We start from the raw sequence: 24019 nt of genomic DNA on the forward strand, positions 1-24019 counted from the left end.
GCCTCTGAGAACTGCACCTACACTTCTCTTGAAACTTTCAGAAACAATAAAAAAAAAAAAGCAGATCAAATTTTTAAATGCTCTTATCTGTAGGATTATGTTTTGATGCAATCTTTTACTGTGCTCAGTGGCTTAGCAGTTCCTGTTGTTTAGCAGGATAACTGAGATAAGCTTTACTTTAGCACTCATGAAAGTTAAACATTAACCTCGAATGAAATTCCTTCTCTAAAGATTAATCTAAGCAGCAAAGTCAATGTAAGGATTGCACAGATTTCTGTTTTTAATTTCCAGCACAGTGCAAGCACTTTGGCACCACTCTGTTGCTGAAGCCTCGTGAAAAACACCAGGCTGACCCTCTAACAGTCTGACACCCCAAAACCCAGAAATTCTATGACACAGCTACACAATGTGATAAATTATTTTGCAAATATCAAATCCATTTGTGTTATGAAAAAGGCAATATTCTAGTTTTCCAAACAGGAACAAAGAATCCTTATCTTAGAAACCAGCATGTGATACTGATGTTCCTCCTGTAAGTCCAGCTGCTAAACCCAGGCAGAAACCAAAGTTACAGCAAAATCAGCAGCAATTGGGATTCTGCATTTGAGATGGAGGGTCCATATGCTTTTCCTCCAAATCTTTATGGCAGGTCTGTGGAATCCGTGGAGCTGTTCAGCAACTGACCCAAAAAACCTAAATTTCAGATCAGATAATCACTACAGGGACACTGAATCACATCAAATTTCTCAGTCTTTCATTCACTTTTCAATTCTCCTCTGTCCTTCCTGCTGTCACCACTCTGCCTTTTCCACATTTCTTTATTTTCACCTGCCTTTCCTCTCATTTTCTGCACGGATTCTGGTATTTGTTAATACATTTGCTCTCTGCTTATATTTTCTGCTGCTAAAATGAAATTGTGGATCCACATTTTCGTCTCTGCTCAACATGTAGTCTACTCTTCATTACAGACTTAATTTGACATCTGTCTTTTTGACCTAATAATATTAGGCATTTTTTGTGCTTTCAAATTGCTCATGTTGTCTTTTTCTATTGCCCAAGAAAGCTTGCTGGCAAAATTCAGAGATAAACAGCATGTGTTCTTCTGAAAACACATAGAACCAAGTAGCAGGAAGATGTAAAGCCTTTAGAAATATCTAAAAAGCTTCTTTTCACAGGCTGTTCAAAGACCATAGCAAAGCCACCCTCTGGTCAGTTGCCATGAGAAGAAGTCCTGCCCTCACACCTCCTCCAACATTACCAATCCAGCTCATCTGAGGAGAGGATCAAAGAGGAAACTCACTCTTTTTCTGTTTGCTGGGGTTTGCTTTGTGCCATTTCAGCTCCCTAAATTTCCTTGCTGCAAGATCAGACATCTGCTAAAATTTAGCAGAAAAGAAATGAGGAGGAAGGAGAGGAGAAAACTGACTGTTTATTCAACAGCATGTATACTGCTTGAGCTCAATGCTTGTGCCAAACCACTCTGTAGCATCTCTCCTGCTAAGAAACCCTTAAAAAATCAGCTTGCAAAATCTGACCATCTCAGATCTGGCTACAGATCCTAAGCTACAACAGCTCAAAATGTATAAGCTGAAAGGCTGCAAAAGCAGGATCATTCTGGAATTTCAAGCCTGGCTGAAAATGGGAGACTCCTCAGTCCTCTATGTTGTTCCAAACTCCAAACCAAAGCAATGTCTCAGTAAAAGGAGCAAAATTGCTAGAACACATCATACTCAAGAGCGGCTCCAATCCAAGCAGCTCCAAAATATTAGAAGTCATCTTCCAGATTTAAGCAAGGAATTGTCTGTTAGCATATGCACAGATGTGCTGTCAGCAATAGCCTCAAATTAGTTTCTATGACAATCACCTCTGAAGTACTAAAAAATATACACATATTAACTTACATGGTATTACTAGTTCAGCTTTAATAAGACTAGTCTAATCAAATCCTCTTAGATTCCTTATTTAGAATCATAAATGTAATTCCTGCTTCTTAGATGAAACCTTTTCTTTTTATTTCTGTCCAATGGAGTGTACAGAGTGGTCAAATTGTGTGGGAACTTGGAATAGCAACATTGCCTAAAATCAATTTTTTTTAACGTTTGTTATTGGCTCAAACAAGGAAAGAAAAAAAAATGCTAGAGGATGTTTAGAGTACTTTAAAACCTCAGAACCTGAATTTACATGGAAGCCATTTATTGACCACAACTCTGGCAGAGATGTCTTCCCAGGCCAAGTGGAAACAAGAAATGAAGGGACAAATCATATGTTTTACAAATGCCTAAATATTACTGTTCTTCAGCAAAACCTGTGGCTCAGGATAAGAATTAAAAAAATATTTTAAAAATTGCACTGGCTTGGAAACATTGTGTGGTTTCTTCACACAGCTGGAATGGGACATCTTGAATATTATTACATTCCCATGGGATTAGTACTTTTCTAACCTACAATCATACTTATAGAAATAAACTATGCTGGTAAAACAAACATTACATTGGATAATATTGGATAATATTTCCTCACATCCAGCATTCATGTTTCAATATTCGTGTCTGGGTAGAAGAAAAAAAAATTAAACACAGTATTGTCATTACTGTACAAATAAGTGTTCTTATTTTCTGTTCATATATGCAACAGCTATTGGCACTTACAAAATACAAAACTGATGCTTAAGAGATACTGTGATGCATCTTCTAAACACTACAGTGTGTTTCTAGCAGAAGCTCCTGTCTCAGCTCAAGAGGGGGAGGAGTTTCCCTTTCAATACAAGGATTCAGAACAATTTGGAAAAATCTTAGGGACTTAAATCCAATGCTGGTTTTGGTTTCAACAGTAAGCCAGATGCCTGTTGTGGATCGATGTTAGCCAGATGCCAGGCACCCACAAGAGCCACTCATTCACTCCCCTTGGCTGCTGGACAGAGGGGAGAAAATTTAACAAAGGTCTGGGAGAGAGATCACTCATTAAATACCATCATGGGCAAAACAGGCTCAGCTTTGAGATAAAAGGTGGATTTATTACTAATGAAATCAGAGCAGGATAATGAGAGTAAAACAAGCCCTTAAAAACACGTTCCCTTCCCCTCTACTCCTCCCTCCTCCCACACGGAAGGCAGGGAATGGGCATTGTGGTCAATTCATCACCCATGGCTTTTCACACTGCTCTGGGAGAGGAGCTGTTCCCACACTGCACCATGGGGTCCCTCCCATGAGAGAGTTCTCCACTAACTTCTCCAATGTGAGCCCATCTCTCAAACAACAGCTCTCTGTGAACTGTTACAGTGTGAGTCCATCCCACAGAAACATTCCTCCCAAAACTGCTGAGGCGTGGGTCACTCTTCCATGGGGCACAGTCCTTCAAGGACAGGCTGTTCTGGCATGGAAACAGGACTCCTCTCTCCAAGGGTCTCCCATGGGTTCACAGCCTCCTCCCAGGCATCCACCTGCTCCAGTGGGGGCTTCTCCATAGGAGCTCTACATCAGTCCTCACCCCATGCAAAGGAATTGCAGCTCCAGCACCTGGAGCACCTCCTCCCCATCCTTCTCCACTGACCTTGGTGTCTGCAGAGCCGTTTGTCTCACATATTCTCATTCTGCTCTTCTCTGACTGGAATTAAAACTGTAGCACAAACTTTGTTTTACTTTCTCCTTAAATAAGTTATAACAGAAGCATTCTCATCACTGCTAATTGGCCCAGCAGCATGTCCATCTTTGGAGCCATCGGGGATTGGCCCTGCCAGACATGGTGGAAGCTCCTAGAAGTTTCTCAGGGAAGCCACGTCTGTGTCCCCACTCACTACCAAAAACCAGGCCATGCAAAACCAATACAATGCCTTAAGAACTCTAAAAAATAATCTAAAAATCAAAAATCCTCCCCTTTCAAACTTTTCTGTTAGTAATTTGAAGTAACATCCCTCCAGGGAAAATCTTGTCCCTCTCAAGTTAAAAAAAAAAAATTAACAGCTATAATTCTGTTTAAACCATTAAAAACATCCTGTGTACTTATAAGGAGAAAAGGTGGATAAAACCATTAATAATTGGACAGATATTCTCAAACCTTTCCATAACTATAATTAATCCACAACTATCCAGAAAAAATTTTTGTAAGGAACACACATCTATAAAAAAAGATTATCAGTGGGATTTTTTATTAGCCAGAGGCATACAGTACTTGGAAGATTAAAGCAGGCACTCAGTACAGTGCTACATAATCATTTTAATTGGATAAAGGCTAACTGGATGATAATGCTGATGTATGAATTAGGAATTAGAAAGCAGCAGTTTTAAACTGCTTGGGAAAAAAGGAATGCCCGAGAAATCAAGAAATACTTGCCCCATCCAACATGGGGCCATTGCCCTGCTATGAATTCAAGCAAACATAATTCCTGACAGCTTCAAAGCTATGGAAGGAGAGAAATTGTCTTTCCTTTTTTTTTTTGTTCGCCTGCAGAACCAGCAACAAACTCTGAGTTTTTTCTTGCCAAGAGACCTCTGAACATGAACACATTTAACAATCCAACCACTGCTCCTACTACAAGCTTCATACACTGGTATCAGGAGGCAATCACCACTGAAGCCAGCATTTTCTGATTTCCATATCTTCCAAAGTAGATGGACAACAGTGAAATGGGAAAGGAAAAAGAAAAAAAAGAAACTTGCTTCCACAAAAAACCCCAAAACCAAACCAGAAGCCAGTAATATGAAAAACTGCCACCACAAGAACTTCCAGCACTTCCACCACAAGAAAAAGCAAAGTAAGACGATAATAACAAGGTAAGATTAAAACAATAACGAGCTGTAGCACAGGAAAGCTATAAAGCCATCCAAAAGGGATGGGGACAATCAAAAAAATATGGAACATGACACAAAGCTTGCCACCTATTCATACCAATAAAATCATGCAGAGAGACTTGTGGAACACCAGAAGTAGATAAAGCCCCTAAACACTCAAAGCCACTCAGCCACCCAAACCCTGCAGGCAGCATTCCAGGTCCCAGGAGCACCATTCCCAGGAGGCATCACTCATCCATCTGCAGAGCTACACCTGCAGATGCTGGGGCTGTGCTTTCAGTGCCTTGAACTGGACACAAGTCTCTCATTGCCAGGGCACAATTCCTGCATTATTCCATCTCTTGCCCATTTATTGCTAAAATCTCTCCAAGAGCCACTTCTAGTGCAGAAGCTGGAACAAGGAACTGACCTATCTCTGAAAACATTCCCCTAAGAATAAAAAGTGCATCACAGTGGAAAGTGCCAGAAGTTCAAGAGGACAGAGACTGATCTCAAAGAAAAGTGGGATAAATCTGTGCCAGAATGAAGCAAACATGTAAACATGGTCTCAAAAGGTGGATGAAAAAAATCATAGAATTGCCTGGGTTGGAAGGTACCTTAAAGATCATCTTGTTCCAACCTCACTGGCCTTGAACACATCCAGGGATGGGACAGTCACAGTTTCTCTGGGCAACCTGTGCCAGTGCCTCACCACCCTCACATGTCTAATATAAATTTACTCTGTCAGTTTGGAGCCACTCCCTCTTATCCTGTTATTACATGCTCTTGCAAATAGTTTTTCTACCCTCTTCAAAATGGCTGAAAAATAACAACTGTATATTTATAATAGATTTTTCTTTACTTAGGGTAACCATCACACTTTATGCCTCTTATGTCTTAGGCTTATTATTTATTAAAGGAACAGCTGCTACCAGTCCACACTACACAGCCCTCTCAGGAGCATCTTGGGCCAGGAGTTGGGCTTGTTTTTCCCTCCCTCAGCCTCAAAGCAGAAGCACTCTCTGAAATAGTATTTGTTTTTCATTTCATTTCATTTCTTTTTAAGACATGCAAAAAAAATCAGCGCAGGGAAAAACAAGGGGGAAGATTTTTTTATTATCAGCAAAAGAAAGACAGGAATCATCTTGCAACATATGCTCCAAGTCTTATTAGTCACTTGATTTGAAATATATTTCCATGGTAGACTACAGTCAGGGCTAAAAATCCCAGCCTTCTTTCTCAAGTAGGTGAGTATACTAAGGTTTAACTGCAGGATAAATATACCATCAGTAGTAATCCTCTATTTCCAAGCAAATCAAATTTAAGTACTGGCAGATAGAGTGCACTAGTTCAACCTTTGCTGTGGATGAAAAGCTAAATAAAACCTAAGAGCTCAATAATCAATGCAAAGAGTGCCAAGATAACATTCAGTCAAACTTTTAAGTGTGACTGTACACATCTCAGAATATAACAACACCCATTTCTGTTGAAAATGTCATTTGTTGTTAAGGACATTCTGTGCTGCCAAAAATCTGTATGTTTCCCCTTTCATTAAATGGATCATTTTCTTCAGAGCAAAATCTATGGCATTTTAGACTGCTAAATTTCAAGTAGTGCAGGTTTAAAATTAATTTTCACCTTCAATACTGTGGCTATTAGCTTTGAGAAACTAGAAAGGGCACATTATGCAGCCTAGATAAAAACAACAATTTCTATTGCAGTGAAAATGGTAAGGTGGAGAGAAACCATTATCAAAGCACTAAGACCACTGTCATTGTGTCTCAAATTTTCAATAAAAAACGGGCCAAACAATTTTTTTCTTTTCAAAAACCTTGTCATCCCTGGCAGTTTAACAAACTCTTTAGCAGGAAGACAAAGACCAGAGGGAAGGAACTGCTGCCACCAGTAGTCCCCAGGACAACAAAGTAGGATTATCAGATATGGTGACAAGAGGAAGCTAAGCAAGTAAATAAAAAAGAGATGGGGCAGTCATTTGGTGGCCCATGTACAAAACAGGGGACATCTGGGGATTTTGGGGTGAGATAATGTCAAAGCTTTAGTATGGTCATACCCCAGCTTGTACTGGGCCTGGCTAAAAGTGGTTTTCGGGTTTCACAAGCAACATACCTAAATGCATGGCACAAAATGCCATGTATTTAGGTATGTTACTTGGGAAACCCAGGGGATTTGAGAAAACGACAAGATAATTTCTGGAAGCATTATGGTTAGAGATCAGAAATGTCAACAGTGTTCTGTCAACAGTTACAATGAGTTGCCTATTACAGGAATTTACCCTACTATTTCCTGCTCCATGTAACACTAAGATAACAGTTAAGAATGTAGCAACATGCAGTTATAATTTTGTTATTTCTGGGGAGGATTTTTGTAAGAAATACACACTGGGCACAAAATGGTCATGCATCCCAGTGATGTTTAAAAAGAAAGTGGACACATGTCATGACTTTACAAAAGAAACCAAGCAGTCATGAGATGCCAAGTGTAACACCTCCCAAAGCCAACATTCACTTTACATCTGAAAGCTACTCTGGGCATCTAGCTAAAGATTGCAAAGCAAGCCAGCTGCTGATTACAAAGTGCACTAGATCTCCAAACTCCCAGGTTTAATTCATCCTCACAATATCCAGACCCAAACTTACTTTATTATAGTAGTGGTTTGGTCTTCCAGGAATGGAAAAAAACAAACAGCTACATGCATACTTAAAATGGAATTAGGCATCTCCAAATGAAACTAAGTGGGGGAAAAAAACATGCATTAGACAAAATAATTTTTTGCCAGCTGTGACTGTTTTATAATTCATTTTGGACAGGGAGTTCAACACAGATGGTAAAATAATTTCAGTCCTTCAAGGAACTCATGTATGCTAACTACTAGACAAAATTCTGCACATAGTAGCTGCTCAAAATTGCTAATATAATAAACATACACCAATAGCTTCCATCTGAACACTCTCCCTTCAAACAGGGAATGAAGCACACCTAAATTAACTTCCTACTCTGCATATTCAGTAACTATGAAAGCAGACTTTGACAGAGGGCAGGCTCCAGATGGGTTTTATGAACAGTCTGGAAGACATGAGTTGCAGATTAACCTGCAAAAGCACCTTCCTATGACAATAATGTGTAGGTGGGGGCTACTTCTCCCATAACAAAACAAAAGGCAAATCCAGGAACAGTGGTATCCACCTGCTTTGGAACACCAGCTAACAACCCATAAGGGGCTATTAGGAAGAAACTTTTGCCAGGGATAGTTATGGAGTAATTGTGTGGTATGACAGGCTTTTCCCAAAATTCCTCAGAAACAGCTGGTGCTGCAGTGTCAGCAGCAGGACTCACTGACCAGTGGCTTGATCTGAAGTGTCATCTAGATCACTCAACATCTGAAGAATTCTGGCACACAGAGCTGCAAACCATCCATATTTACATCAGTGCCCTGTTGTTCTAGCATCTGCAGCACTTGCCCTTGACAGCTCTCTGCAGATCAGGCCCATGCAGTTTTACTTCCAGTAATGGGTACAATCCATACAGCAGCATGCTAACTGGCTTGACATTAAAAGAAGCCACTAATAAATTGTACTTATCTATACAGCATTTCATTCCACTCAAAAAGTTTCATTTTATGATATTTAACAAACAAACAAACAGGAAGTCACCAGCTTACACTGAACACAAGAAATGTGGAGATATGCTTCCAGTACCACTTCCTGGGAGTTCAGTGTTAAACTGAAGTCAAGGAAGCTGGAAGGCAGCATTCAAGTATCTTCCATGTCCTTTCAAAAAAAACAATCTACTGAGCTTTGCCATATTTAAACTGTGTGATGCATTGTCCAAATACGAACTCTGATAGATGCACTGAACTCCCACTCAAAAAAAGTAAAGCAAAACCAAGCAACATTAATCTTTAAAACATGTGGGTGGTTCTGCTTATTCCCTCTTCCTCCCTTTCTGCTCTGCAATGCTCCTCTACTGCTAATTCCTGCATCAAGACTTCAAAGTCCACCTAACCTGGCAGAGGACCACAAGAGGAAAGAATGAGAATCTCAAGGTTCACAGTACATCTCTGCAGGAGAAACACAAGTCCCTCTATAGTCTGTGTGCTCTGCCCACTACTCAGGCCTCTAGCCTTGCATTGTCAAAAGCAGCTCTTTTAAAAGAGTTAACAAGGAGGCAGAGGAACAGATATTTTTGTATTTTTTATTTTTTGAAAAATACCTTCAAGAAAGAAATCAGAGCCAGAAAATACATTACCTTTTTTTTTTTTAATTAACAGTGAGCAGAGTTTCCTTATATACTAATTTTGTATTATTTTAGAGCCAAGGAGCCACAGAGCAAGATCACTGCACTTGCGCATGGGGTTTCCACCCAAACAGCTCCTTTTGGTGTGTCCCTTCTGGTCCTCCCCAAGCTGGAGGAAGAACTGGGTGCATGGGCTAACTCCACAGGTTTTACCACAGGAGTGCATCCCTCCTTACAATGCAGTCATTATCACAATGCCTGGAACAATGCTCACAAGGGATCTGCAACAAAAACCAGATGGACAGATTTCTCAATGGAAGTACAAGTGGAACATCCAAGCCTTCTCTTGCTTGCTGTAACTTCAAAGCTCTGTTTGGATCTGAGTACAAAAACCCAGTTCCTCAGCAGATGGTACAAAGAGCTGCTGCTACAGCAAGAGTGAAGAACCAAGAAAGCTGCCACAGAGCCAGGGAACATGAAGGCAGACACAGGAAGAGTACCTGCCTGCTGGATTAGCAGAGCATTAAACTCAGCCTCTGCCTAGAGCAAGAAGTAAAGCACACAGCAAGAAGCAATCCTTCTTTTGGGGGAAATAAACAGCATTAAAGGAGAGAAAAGAAAGGAAGGAAAAGATCATATTTGGCAAAAGCAATCAAAAACGAGATTTTTACTTGGTACTATTCCAAGACAAGAGGTACCACATCTCAGCCTTGCTGCTTATTGCTTCCTGCTAATGGGAAAATGCAATTTGTCCCAGTCCCTGATAGCAAGTACCAGCTTGCAGCCAAGCTAAGCAGCCAAGCTCAGTGTTTTCCTAAGCAAGGAAAACACTAGGCATATTTGGAATATCAACCACAATAACAAGGAGTTCCCCAAAGCTAAGAAGCCAGTTTGAGTTGTATTTACTAGCAATCCTCTACAAATTAATTTCTTTGGTAGAAGCGGGTGCTGTTACCCAACTCTTCCGTTTCTCTTGTTGGAGTCATAGGCAAGTTCAATAGCAAGTACTAAATAATATTTGCTATAAAATATTATTTAATATTTAATAGAAAAAATTAAATAATATTAAATAATATTAAATAATAGCAAAGCATCAGTGTCATTCCCTAGCCAAAGCCCAACATGCCACAGACATGGTCAAAGGGGTGTGAGGAAGGAGGGAGGACCATGGGCAAGACTTGTACAGATCAGGGAGCTTCTTCCATGCTGCTGAGTTGGATCAGCTTCCATGTGGCTTTTTGTTTTAAATTGCTGTCAGCAGATCTGAACTTCCTAATATTTGCTACCCATTTCTGAATATTTTACCAGCATTCAAAAACCTGGGGCTCACATGATTCCACCCCATCCCAAAACACGTGCTGGCAGTGACCCCATTGCTGCCACATGATCTTGCACCCCAGACCACATAGTCCCTTCTCCATCAGCCGCCTGTAGCGGCTGCACTGTGCATCTCAAGGGAGTTTTTATGTGATTTTTAACCCAATCATTGTAGTAAAACATTACTAGCCCTCCTAAAATACTATATAAGCAGTTGTACTTCACAATAAATTCGGATTCTTTGACCATCACACCGAATCCCCATGTCTCTCTCTCATCGCCGATACTTGGCAAATGACTTTTTTCCTTAGGGAGTCAATTTTTCTTATTAGTCTCTTAATCATTTAACAATCTATGTCTATTACCTTCTGACTGCTTTTGCTTACCTCTTCCCTTTACTTTTGAGAGGGCTTTTTTTCAAATGCCACCCCAAATTACAAAATCACCCAACATTCAATTGACAGTCACACTCTGAGACCTTGCTCCAGAATCCTTCTCTGCCTGCAGAATTTGTGGTTGAATCCCCAACCATCTGAGATACTCATGCCTTAAAAGCTCCCAAACATTTCAGTCTTACTTCCACAATTCACATATTTATTTCTGTAACTTCAGATAGACTTACTACCTTTAGTCACAGATGCATTTTTACTTAGTGATGCTCTTTTCTAATTCCTTTCCTCCCCCTCAATAATTTCATTACGCATAAATCAACTTTCTATAGATAACCCAAGAAGACAACAGAAAACCAGAGGAAATCTTTGGAACAGTAATAGTAGGACAGGTTAGGGTAGGCTAGGTATTTTTGTTAGTGATAAACAAAAATATGAATTTCACAAAGCAATTTCCTTAGTAAAGAGTCAAAGCTACTGAAGAATTGATTTCAATTGCCGTTACAATATCACCCTTAATATTCTGCTCAAATGCAATAAAAACTGAATAAAACACTGCAAAACCTAGAAAGAACAATCAGTGGGTGAAAGGACAGGGATGAAGATGTCAAGAGAACAAAGATCTGAAAAATAAATGATCTTGCTTTCTAAAAAAATAGTTTCGCAGCAACTGGTTCGACATTTAGGAAATAAAGGAGTCATTGCTATGGAAATATGCACTAGTCCTTAAAAAAAAAAATGTGGCATAGTAAATGTAAGAATTAAGACAACTTAAAGCATGTCCTTTTGTTCTACTGCATGAAATAACACATTTTCTTTTCAAATTGTCACACACTGCTACAAGGTTATTGTACTACTACATCAGGAGACAAAACAAAATTAGATCCACATGTTCTTAGGATAAGCAAGTGGGTAAGAAGTTTCTGCTCTCAAATATGAAATCAGTGATTGTGACTTCATCTATAGGGGAAGCTTTTCTATTAAGAAACTTTGAATAGTTCTGTGTGCAGCAGAGGCCATTAACTCTGGACTGCAAAAGTGCATTTCAGTATCATGGCAGAATAACAGATGCCACGTTACAGCTAACCTTTCCAAATCAGCCCAAAAAGCCCAAGGGCATTTTAAATAATAAATTGCCACCTCAGCTTTATTCAAAACACTAAGAAAGAAGTCCATTGCACACATACTATACAAAAACTATACCCCAAGGGTAGAAGAGAGAGAAAATTTTCCAACAGTCCCAGTGACTCTCTCAGCAACCAATTCCTGAAACTGTTTAAACAGGTGCTGAAGAAAACCTCTTAAGAAAGGACAAGAAGGCAATGGAGCAAAAGAGGGAAGATTCCCTACAGACTGAGCTCTCCAGCACATGGATGCGCTTATGCTTTTGAAAGAGCAAAAAAAAAAAAATAACTACAGTAATTCCTGAGACAGCACTTACCTCCTGGCAGTACTGAAGAATTCCTTCTTTTGTCCCAATGCAGGTCTTGGTGCCAGAGGGGTCTGATTCCCACTTTCCATTCTGCACATTCATATGCATGTTGAGTTTGCCACAGAACATGGCAATCTGAGGTTCTGCCAGCAGCCCTGCATTTCCATCAGCAGGCACCTGCAAGGAGAAGAAAAGTTTTAATCTCATGTTTGACATTTCAGCCCAGCCAAAGCAGCAACAGGTCAAGCAAGTCTCAGACAAACTCCAGACTCATCCACCTATTGCAGCAAAGACCAAATTTTTTTATTCAGGGAGATGTGAGAAATATAAATGGGGTGTTCATACAAATCCAGATTACAATAGTGTAATTTTAAAGCTTAACTGTCACAGCAAGCCCCCAGCCCAGTAATAATTAGCATTGACGCCATTATTCACAGAAGGCTGATCAATTTCTTTATTTTATCATTATTATTATTATTAAGAAATTGCTTTTATAGACAGTTACAATACACCTGGACCTAACTAGTCCACTAATCCAAACACCACCACCATTGGGTAATTAAGAAACCATTCTTTGGCAAACAAATCTCCATAACACATTCCACATTTTCACAATAACAGGTGCAGCAAGTGAAGATAAGAATTGTTCCTCATTCTTTTCTCTGATCTTCCCACAGCCTCTCCCAGAAACACCTGGGAAAGTTATGTGTTGCTCTGTGTGACCAGAGAGGTGCTGCCACACTTAACCAAACTGTTTTGTGGCCCAAAACTGTCTTCTTGCCAACTTGGCTAAACATGGGACAATGAGCACAGTTGGAGCACAGTTATAGAAGTTTTATTTTCCAAATATAGCTGTTGTAACGTGGGGGAGGAGTTTACTAACAAGTAAATGGAAAAGTAAAAAGTAAACAAGTTTTTAGCACGAGTTTCTAAAAACCTCACAGCGTATCCTTTTCCAGGCACCTCAGTAGCACACTGCCTCTATTTTATCATGTCTTATGAAGATGGTAGGTTAAAAGCAGCTTCCATCAAAGCTTTTCTTGGATTGAACCTCAAAATGGAGAGGGGCTGGGGAGGTATCAGAATGGCTCTGCTGAAGGTTTAGCTGACAACCAAGAATTACAGAACACCACCTCCCCAACAAGCATTAAAATACCAGGCTCAAGATGCGCTCCTCCTCTTGAGGCACAGACACTGCCCATGACCCCAAACCAAGCAGTGCTGGGGCACAGAGCCACACATCAGAGGCACCCTCAGCACAGGTTTAAATCTCTGCCATGGTACCACAGCACTGAGGACAAATCAAGAGACAACCCCTGAAGGTATAAGGTGAAAGGACTGGCTTTTTGTTTGACATCTGAGGAACATGACACACAGAGAAACCTCCTCTCTGGGTTAGGTACCTCAAGAGACAAGTCTACAGCTCCCCACTGCCCCTCACACTCCAAAGGCCAGTTGGTCATATTCAAGGTGCAGCAGAGTATTCGTGTCAGTTTAAATATTTATTTTTAACCTTTCATCTCTTAGCTTGAAGGCTTCTCAAGAGGAAAATTAAAAGCATTTTAAAAATTCACAAAAAAGAGAAGAAACAGAATTATGGCATCATAGGAGATATGCAAACCAAGGATATTAGTTTGACTTTTTGTTCAAGCACAAAAAAGATTTCGTGAATTTTATATGCCTACAGTACTAAAAAAACCCCTAAAGTCCACACTAAGAAACACTGTGAGAGTGATAATCTAACTATCCATTGGATCCACATTGAAAGTGAACACGTCAAAATTAAACCAAGGCTTTGTTTGGGGTTTTTTTAAGAGACAAGAGAGAACATTTCTTGTCCTGTTTTCATAAGATGTTAACTTGTTACTGCAGTTCAGCTCAATTTTTCTTCTCCTGTGCAACAAGTACATTCTGTACAATTTAAGAGCCAACTATCACTGTTGTTCCACTGGGTAATTAGAGAATTTTCCAGTAACTGGGATGACACCTTGTCTTGGCTTGCCTTGATCAAGAAAACTATTTTGCATACTCTCACAGGTGGGGATATTAGAGAAAAGCAAATCTAACCAACACTAAAGACTGAAATCAGAAAACAACTCTGTACAATGAAGGCCACTAGTTATATAACTGCTTTGGATATGGAAAGAAAAGGGACATAATTCAAGTGTTTTCTCCTCAGACTGGTGAATTTAGGACAAAATAAGGTCAGTCTTAGCAAGGCCACCTGAATGGCATCATTTAATTGCTGGAGCCTATCTTTATAAAGTAGGTGTTTCATAGTATTTTTCTGTTTGTTCTTAGAGAAAATAGTCATTACAAGTATTTATTTCATGTCAAAATGTTGAATTACATACAATTCAGAAAAAAGAAATCATGTAAGCATTAGGAGACTAAGATGTAGGGAATCTGTTTCTTTTCTATGCTAAGAGGTAGTAGAGATGCCTTTGCTTTCTGTCTTTCAGGTCTGGCAATTTAACACAATTATTTGAGGAGAGATGCACATGGCATGCTGGATGCCATTTATACTATTTCTGAGACACTCAAAAAGGATTTTGATAGCAGAGTACAGAGGACTGAAAGAAGTTTATCCAGTTGCAGAACTATAAGGAATACCTTGTAGTGTGTGGAGTTTTTTAGCTCACTGCCATTCCATCACAATATCAAAAGGCCTCTTCCTGTCAAACACTATCATTATTTAAGACAGAAAGCATAGCCCTCTCCCTGCTTCCACTCTCTCTGTCATTGCTTTCTGCAGTTACAAAGACAATTATTATATCTGCTAATTCCACTTCATAATCCCTATTTAACCAACAAGTGTCAGCTTCTTTCACAATTCAGATTATATTCAGAAAACAGAGGCTGCAAGGTTTTACCTTCAAAAGGTTTTCCATCAAGGAACCAAAGTAACACCACTTCAGAGAGCTCTGCTATTAACTTACAATTAAGAACTACAACATAATATGGAAATAAGCCTCAGATCTTCTATGTGCTGTTATTAACTATTGAAACATCTAAAGCCATTCCCCAGAAGTCCTCAGACAGCTTCTGTGATTTATATTGCTTTATTCTGCAAATACTAACCTGAAGCCACTTTTATAAACATTCAAAGTGTACTTAATTTGCAATAAATACTTAATTTGCAATAACTTTCAAGGAGAGGACGTTCAGTAACGTAGCTGAACGATAAGCACAACTTGCTCAAGAACAGCAACTGTCCTCCTTAGTTTAGGAGATGACTAAAATTAAAATCAGGGAGGGATTATTTTTAATGCTAGCAGTTCAAACTGCTTTATTAAGCATATCCAATCATAACATATCACCCTTCCAACCCCTGGCTGTGCTTCCTCCAAACTTTTATACCATATTTGGGTTGAAATCTGAGGTTTCTCATTAACTAAAGCAGCACCAATTTGCATACATAGCAGTTTACTTCCTCTATGGCAATTAACAAAAAAAAAATTCTGTCTTTGAAGTTGGGCCACTCATAACTCTTTTTCCTATAAAGAACAGAGGCAAAAATAGAATGAAAGGATAAAAATAGAATAAAAGGATTCTCTGCTTGCCTTACACATTCAGTGAGCAAAACATAATACATAGACTTGTTATTCCCAGTGGAAAGACCAGGGTTTTTTTTTTCACTGAACTGTCTGGTCTGCTGTACCCTACAAGTGAAGAATGTTGCTCAGTTATAGAAGCCTGTAGTTCAAACTGGGCAAATGCCATGCAAATACAGGCTTATATCACTGGACACAAATCCATGGCTTCTAGCCCATCAGTTAGCCATCAACTCTGGGAGACTGTAATCTGCTACACTCTGCTTTAGACCTCTTATTTAAGCCATAAAGTATTTATTCTCCTAGCTTTGTTAAGGATCTTCTCAGAACACAAATACTTTAAAGACTATTTGTATTTAAAAACCTGTACACGTAGATTCACAATGAAAAAATCTCCTTTCTTAAAAATACAATCAGGACAAAAAAAAAATTTAAAAAATAAGCCACCTAAATTAGAAAAGGAGGAAATATTAAATTACTGTCTTGTCACAATTTTAGGATGTCTGTTTGTCAAAAGCAAGGAAAATTTTCCATCTCTTCACTCTTCTTTAGAGATAAAAAAGACTAAGAGGTTGTCAAAATCAACATGAATAACTCAGAAACATGTTTTATTGTATAATATTCACACAGAAACAGCAGCAGCAATTACTGTTGTCAACAGCGTACAGAAATAGGTCAGAAAAACATTCTATTCATTACGCAGTTAAATTGCTCAGTACAGTTGCTCCTCCTGGAAGATAAACATTTATCACAAACAGTCACAGAAAGAACCACCTTCCTAACCTGCAAAAACCCTGTGAACATCCATATCTAATTTACAAAAAAAATTGGTTGAGAAACAGACTCCATCAAAAAGCAGCTGGAAAAGAAGTTTATCTGGCCTGACTATAACCTGTGTAACCCAACTGCAAATATCTGTGCACTGTCTCCCTGGCCCGCTTCATAAATAGCGATGCCAAAACGCATCACAACAGTGCAATACCCACATCTCCACAGCAGTTCAAGGATAACTAACTGCTCCACAAATCAATTAAAAGGAAGTTTTCCCTCATGCCTGCAGAGGAAAATATAATATTCTCAAAACTTTCTCCTCACCCATACCCTTCACAAGGTCCTGAGAAATTGGTTGTATTTATTCTATACATCTCAGTTTTAGTGCTTCCCTCAGGTCACATTCCATCCAAGTACTTGCAGAACAACACCCCAACCCAGCCCCAGGCATTTGTTTACCCTGAAATCAAGTTTAAAATCAAACCAAAAAACATACCAGGACTAAGCCCTAAGTTCACAAGGCTATCTTGTGGAGCAACAAGGAAGTGAGTGCTCCCCTCCCCAAAGACCTGAGTGAACCAGCAACCAACTGCACACAAGAGAGATTCCCAAGTGCATACAAGAGACATTCATAAGATTGAGCAGAAGGGTCTGTATAAAGAGCTAACCTCCATGTGCAGGTGTGAACACACACAAGAGCAAAGCTATTTCCCTCCCTGGAATCACTAGGAAGCAATGAGGCAAATCCAAAGAGCAGCAGAAGCCTAGCACCTGTGCAGAATCTGTCTAGCACATCCTGCACACACTTCCATGCTCCTGTGAGAGTGACTAAAAATTAAAATTTAGCTACAAAAATCAACATCTCTGAATGTAATCATAAACATGAGGAATTATCACAGGGGAGTATCCTACCAAGTCAGAGAAGGCAGATCTTTGCATCAGCTACGTGAACATAACAAAAACACATTGCTCTGCAAGTGCAGTGTCAAGAGCTACTTACCTACCATCACCACTACCACCACCATGTCTGCTTCCAAAATAAATCCCTAAAAGCCACAATCCTACAACCTCCAATTTGAGTGTCTTAATTTAAGATGGATGGAAGGAGGCTGAGGGGTAACCTCCTTGCTCCCCACAGCTGCTGAGGAGGGAAGTGCTAAGCTCTTCTCTGTGGAATCCAGTGATAGCATGCATGAGAATGGTTCAGCCCTGTGCCAGGCTCAGACTGGACATTAGGAAGCATTTTTTAACCAATAAGATTGTCAAACATTGGAACAGGCTTCCTGGAGAGGTTGGCAATGCCACGAGCCTCTCAAGCAGCAACTGGGCAATGCCCTGAGTAACAGGTTGTAACTTGGTCAGGCAGCTGGACTAATGACCACCATAGCTCCCTTCCAACTGAAATACAGCATTCCATTCTAGCCTCTACATCACCATGGTCACAACCAGACCAGGAGTGCCAGCAGTTTGCTATGGGTGATGATGTGCACCACCATGGGCAGGAGGATAATGGGAGGAGCAGGGACAACCTTCCCCCGAAGCAGGTCTTCTCTGGAGTTACCTTAAGAGTCCATACCAAAATTTACGGACCTTGAAGTTAGCCATCAATAGAACAGGAACTGAAAACCCTCACAGCTAACAGGTATCCCCAGCCTGCAGGTACCAACACACAGTTTAGTCACAATCTTTTGTAAAAACTGCCATTTTGGCAGGAAGAAAAATTATAACATGTAGGCACACAGTTTGTGGAAATTGGGAGTGGGGCTGCAGCTGAGCCTCATCCTTAATGGGCTACAGGTGTGCAGGACAGGTGAACAGTATTGAAGGTAATGAGCCATGGAGTGCCAAGGTGCACTGACCAACCACCAAAGGGTACAGGGGGCACACAGGTGTCGTGCTCTGTAAGATGAAGGGTATAAAAGGTTGTACTGAAGACCAATAAAGTGCTGATGCTTGAAGCCTTCTTTGGTACCAGTCATACTTCCACTTTCAATAACAAACAGCACGACCAAAATTACCCAAGACTGGAAAGAATTTCAGGAAGCATTAAATCTAGTGTAGCACCAACTAAACATTAACATAGGGGATGACGAGGTAGAGAGAGTGGAATAACATCAAGATTTTATGAGCTGAAGAAAAAGTGCATTGAGAAAAGCTTTAAAAAACAAACAACCTAATCTTGGCCCCGAGCTATTCATTTAGATTTTGAAACAGTCTTTGGTTATTTACATGGCTATATGTGCTGACTAACAGCAGTAGGGTAAACAAGAAAAAGACAAATCCTGTCAGAATTAATGATCTTTTATTCATCTAGAAAAATAGGAGATAAAAAAAGATGAAATTCAGCAAGTGTGCAAGTTTGACAAAAGAAGTGTCTAATGATACCAGTAAATATGACAAGTGTTATGGTTTATTTTGGTTCATCTACACATACAGGAATGCTAATGATACTGCATTTAAATTTCATAATCTGCAGGGTTCCACTACTCCAAAACAAACATAAGACTCTGTTTTACAGGGCAAATCAAAGTTTTGCATTGAAATAAATCACTATAAACCATCTAATTCCAGCATTGTGTTTTCTATTTCAATGCTCAAAGCCATTATCAAATAAATACAGGAAGTAAAAGAAAAATAAGAGTGCATTTCACAGCAATGCAATAGACCACAGAAGTACTCCAAGCTCAGTAATAACTTCTGGGGTCCTATCATATCCATGAAACTCACTGCTGTAAAACTAAAACTACAAGGTGAGAGCAAATACTTTAAAAATACCTAAATTCTAGTTTGCATTTACATTAAAGCACTTTTTTTTTTGGTGGTGCAAATTTTATATTTTAAGCCTATTTCATTGCATGTGTACCTGGGAAGGTGTGAAAAGGAAAATTACTATATGCAGTGTAGCAATGAGGGATAAAGACAGACGGCCTCCCTTTTAGCAGTCATAAAGAGAAATTGTTTATTGCAAAAAACCAAGCCTTTTAATGCTCTAAACTTCAGCAGAACAAGCATGCACTAGCTGCCTGCTACTGCAGGTGCTGCTGCTCACATTTTTTACCCAACCACCTTTCTGACCACCCAGTGTCCATGTGTGTCCCCAAGCAATCACTGCCCTTCGCATGAGGTGGCCATACACTAGTTATACAATTTGTTCTCTGGTAGTATAACCTGGTTGAACCTTTCCCAGCGTGCTTTCTGCTGAGCAAGAGTGAACAGAAGTGAACAGGATTTAACAATGGTGAAAAGGGCCCATATTCTGTTAGGCTTTTCTTATCTCCCACAATGCAGAACCAAACTCAATAATAGGGAACAAATTTAAATTCTGTCTGTTCAGTAAAAAATTGAAGATCAATCCTAGTTCAATTAACTTGATAGCGAGTTTAACATTTGAGCAATGTCAGCTTCTCAAACAAACTTTATCCCTCAAATGCCAATGCTCAGTAATTTATTGACTTGTTTTCATCTGAAGTAGCTGATAACTGTAAGATGGCCTCACATCTCATTCATCACACTTCCACTACTGTGCTGGTTTTGCATTGGAGCCATTCATGGAAGTGATGTTCTAAGAGAAGTTCCTGGCAGTTTCCTCAGTGTCTGACAAGAAGACCAATCTGTAATTAGCTCTGAGAATTGACAATCTGTTTGATCACTGGGAAAGCTGAACACACCTCTATGCATCTATATGTAAAAGACAAAAAACCCCAGGGGGGTATCTTTTCCTTCTGGCCTGGAAGCCAGGGTAACAAGGCCTGTCTGGGCCAGGCTCTGCCATGGGGCCAGGCCCCGTCAGCTGCCGGGCAGGGGCAGGGGAGGTGATCGGCCCCCAGAGAGCTGCAGCTGAGCCCCAGCCAGCCCCCAGAACAGCTGCTGAAGAAACCTCCGTTGTAAAACTGTTCTGGCCTCAAGCCACCCAGCCCAGCTGGTCACACGGCCATCTGCAGGTCCTGGGCGAGATATTAATTCTTTCAGTGCACACATGAGACTTGTAGACCTTCAATCATACCTCAGGTGAGAGAAAAGGACAGAGTGAAGACACAGAGGAACAACATGAAGACACCAAAGTCAGTGAAGAAAGACTTAAGTCCCAGATGGGAGAGATGAGGAGATGCCTTTTGTTTTGGGCTGAAATCCTCTTGTAAAGCTATGGAGATGGAGAAGAATCATTTTACTACTGTAGAAAGACAACACTAGATGACTGAACTAATTAAATCTACAGAATTATTACTGCAGTGCAGCAACTATACAATGCATTTGTGAGCTTCTCCAAGAAAGAATGGAAGCTAAAACCAATCTGCTCAGAGAATTTTTTCCTGTGTTCCAATCTGGAAAAAAGCTTTCTCTACCTGGGCAAAATTCACCATAGCCAAAAGAGCTGTAATTTTCCTTGTGAAACAGAACATCCACCCTGCATCAACTGGATTTCAAAGGAAGCTCATGGCTATTTTATTTTCAGTATTACTTGCATGCAGTTCTTTATCTGCCCTTGATACAGAGGCACCATCTAGATTGCTAGAACAACTCTTCCACAGACTGCATCACTCATGTTATTCTCCAAATTATGCAGGCTAGAATCATTCTCTGCTGCCATTGGTCTGAGCCACAAACATCTGAACAAAGCCATGTGAGAAGTCTGATGTAATTCACCAGTTTTAACATGAGGTGTTTCAGCTATTTTGCACTATGACTGCACTCCACGTGTTTGCCAAAGGTCCCTCTCATCTTCCTTTTGATGTAGAACTATTCTTTGCTCAAGGGGCAAGTCTGTGACTCAGTCTGCTCTGCAAGCCGTCTGACTAGTTGGGTCACTAGAATTAATATTATATTTAGAAAAAAAATCATTTCCCAATTTCATTCCACAAACAGTGTGAAGATGAATTAAGAAAATATTTCCGGCATTTGCTGACTTTAACCACCAAGTGTTTGGCACGATGAGGACTTGATGACTGCTACAAGGAGGAACATGCCCAGAAGATCCTTCCTGAAATATTTATGCTACTCAAGATGCCAAGACATCGCTAATTAGACACACCTTTTTTTGGCACACAAAAACACCACTATAAGCAAGCCAGAAGGAACTAATCTGTCAACACCAGGATTAAATAACATAACACATTACCTGGATCACTTTCAAGGCATATAAAAAAGCTGGACAGAGCCAAATAGATGGTTGACAGACTTCATTCATTTTGAGTTGAAGTTGAGTCAATCCTTCCTCCATAAAAATCTATGAATTTTATCTCTCCACAACATGAGATGAGGGAATTAGTACAGCATTACCATGGTGAAACAGATCCTGCCTTGTATCTGTTTCTAGGGTACTTAAATTACCCATTACTAAAAAAAAACCAAACAAAAAACAAAACAAAAACACCCCACCCAAACTTCACTGTCCCACTAGATGCAAGCTCTTTTCATATCACTGTACACCCAGTTGCTGGTTTTTAAGCAGCTACTCCATGTCCATGGGGTTTTTCATAATAATAACTTGAAAAGAAAGTCTGGCCTTCAACCTCTAATGCTGTGCACTCCATCATGGACTCCACTCCCATGGTCTCCAACATAAAGCCATTTCTCCATCTCTCTGCCTTCTTACACAGCTTATTTATTTCATCCACCAAACCAAAGACAAGACCATCATGATTGCATACATAAAATATTAATAAAAATTTAATTAATAAAAATAATTAATAAAGAAAAATACCTTCAGAAGTACTCAGCATAAAAAGGCAGAAGTTTGGGGAAGAATAAAAATATTCCTTCCATCTTTCAATTGGGCATATTTCAGGTTTCAACTCTACAGTTTGAATTCTGCATCCTCTTTTACTGATTAAATGCTACTGTACATGACTTTCATACAATTGTGCTAATGCTCAAAAACAAGAACCTTTTCCTTTTCAAGATCTATGAACAAGAAACAAGAATAAGGAAAAAACCCAAGCAAATGAAGACACAGTGAAACCCTCAGAAACAACCCAGCAGCTTCCTTCAGCAGAATGGGCAACAGTAACACAGGATGAGCCCCAGCACCGATTCTCCCTTCAGCAGGGACCACACACCAGGTACATTACAAACATACATACACAGCTCTCTGCACAATCATGATCAAGAAACAAAACCATTATTACTGGAAATAATGAGCCAAAGAGGTACAGGTTTGACCATGCAAACCAGTTATTCTATAGAACACAACTCTTCAGCTTAAAAGGCTAAGCAAAAGCACTGAAAATTGGATGTGAAGGAATTCAGTCAGCCTCAAATAAAATAAACCTCTAATGACACAACAATCAGAAAGTTAGTTATGTTAAGCCTGTCTTTCCAAAATCCATTATTCAAGAGATTCAAGAAAACAACAGGGGAAAAAAAGCAAATAAGTAGGAAGCAGTATGGGATGAGACCAAAAAAAATGTTCAGACCTCTCTTGCCAATACATGAAGGCTACCCTACAGAAGTACACTAATTTTGCCAATACATATATTTGAATTTTCAAACCCTACCTCTGGTATCTTACAGCAATTGCTCTCTTTAAAGACACAGCCTACATCTGAATTCTTCTGCAGATGGTCTTTAGCAGAAGCTTTACTGATTTCAGTATTTGGAATGTTAACCAAATAGACAGTAGAGTACCCTGTATATGTTCTCACTCTTTCCTGTTTAGAAGGTATACTCCCACCATGAGTTCTGGATTTCTGATCTTATTGAATGCTACAGAATACTTCAACTGTTGGTTAGGTCTGGAAGCAGGGAAACTAGAATTTGTCAATCCAAAAACTTTCTTCCACTGTCATAGTCCTACAGTAATTTTCTAATAATACAGAAATAGGTACCACAGGCAAGTTTAGTTATGCAAAACATTGAAACACAAGAAAAACTGTGCTTGAAAACTCTTGCTCATCTATGGGAACACATTGTTATTATGGTTGCCAGAACCTTACACAAACATCTCTCATTCAGACAAGGATAGAGAAAGCAATTGATTGAAGAGGTGAACCAGAGGCCAAAAATTTAGAGTATGAGTTTCTGGCTTTTTCAACTATACCAAGGCCTCAGAGTCCTCTTCCAGGTCCACCCACTAACAGCAGCTGCTCTCTGTCTCAACAACAGTGATAGCAGAATAGACAGGTTCACACACATTTGATTTAAAAGCTCATGAGAAGTACTGCATTCAAATGCAGCATCCTTAAAGACTATATTTCAAATTCACATTAATTGAATTTAACAGATTTTCATGAAAGAGACTAAGATGAGCTTGGAGGCAACTTTCAGATCCTCAAATGATGAAGATAAATTAGATTATCCATTGTTAACTATTACAGCCAGATCCAAATAAGATGAAGTGCTGCTTCCTTACCAGTAAGTACACAGAGATCATTAAGCATAAAAAAACACCAAAGCATTATCTCTCTGCAAAGGAGGGTAAGAAACCCTCCAGGTTTTTTAATTAATGTTGGAACCACATACTTGAAAAGTGAGCACTTTTTGTCTTAAATAGCTCCATTGTATTTGGAACATGTAAATCCTTCAAACAGTGAGTTACTT

General features: G+C 39.6%; 1 protein-coding gene across 3 annotated transcripts in view; it reads right to left on the minus strand.

Annotated features, from left to right (window-relative positions):
• The window catches only part of APP (amyloid beta precursor protein), a 194270-nt gene that overhangs the window by 136700 nt on the left and 33551 nt on the right, over positions 1 to 24019 (minus strand). For all 3 annotated transcript variants that reach the window (XM_058800412.1, XM_058800410.1, XM_058800411.1), the window contains exon 2: positions 12168 to 12335. In XM_058800412.1, the coding sequence (XP_058656395.1) occupies positions 12168 to 12335 (168 nt within the window). The remainder of the gene's footprint in view (positions 1 to 12167; positions 12336 to 24019) is intronic.

This window comes from Ammospiza caudacuta, chromosome 2, assembly GCF_027887145.1.
Source record: "Ammospiza caudacuta isolate bAmmCau1 chromosome 2, bAmmCau1.pri, whole genome shotgun sequence".
Taxonomy (NCBI): Eukaryota; Metazoa; Chordata; class Aves; order Passeriformes; family Passerellidae; genus Ammospiza; species Ammospiza caudacuta.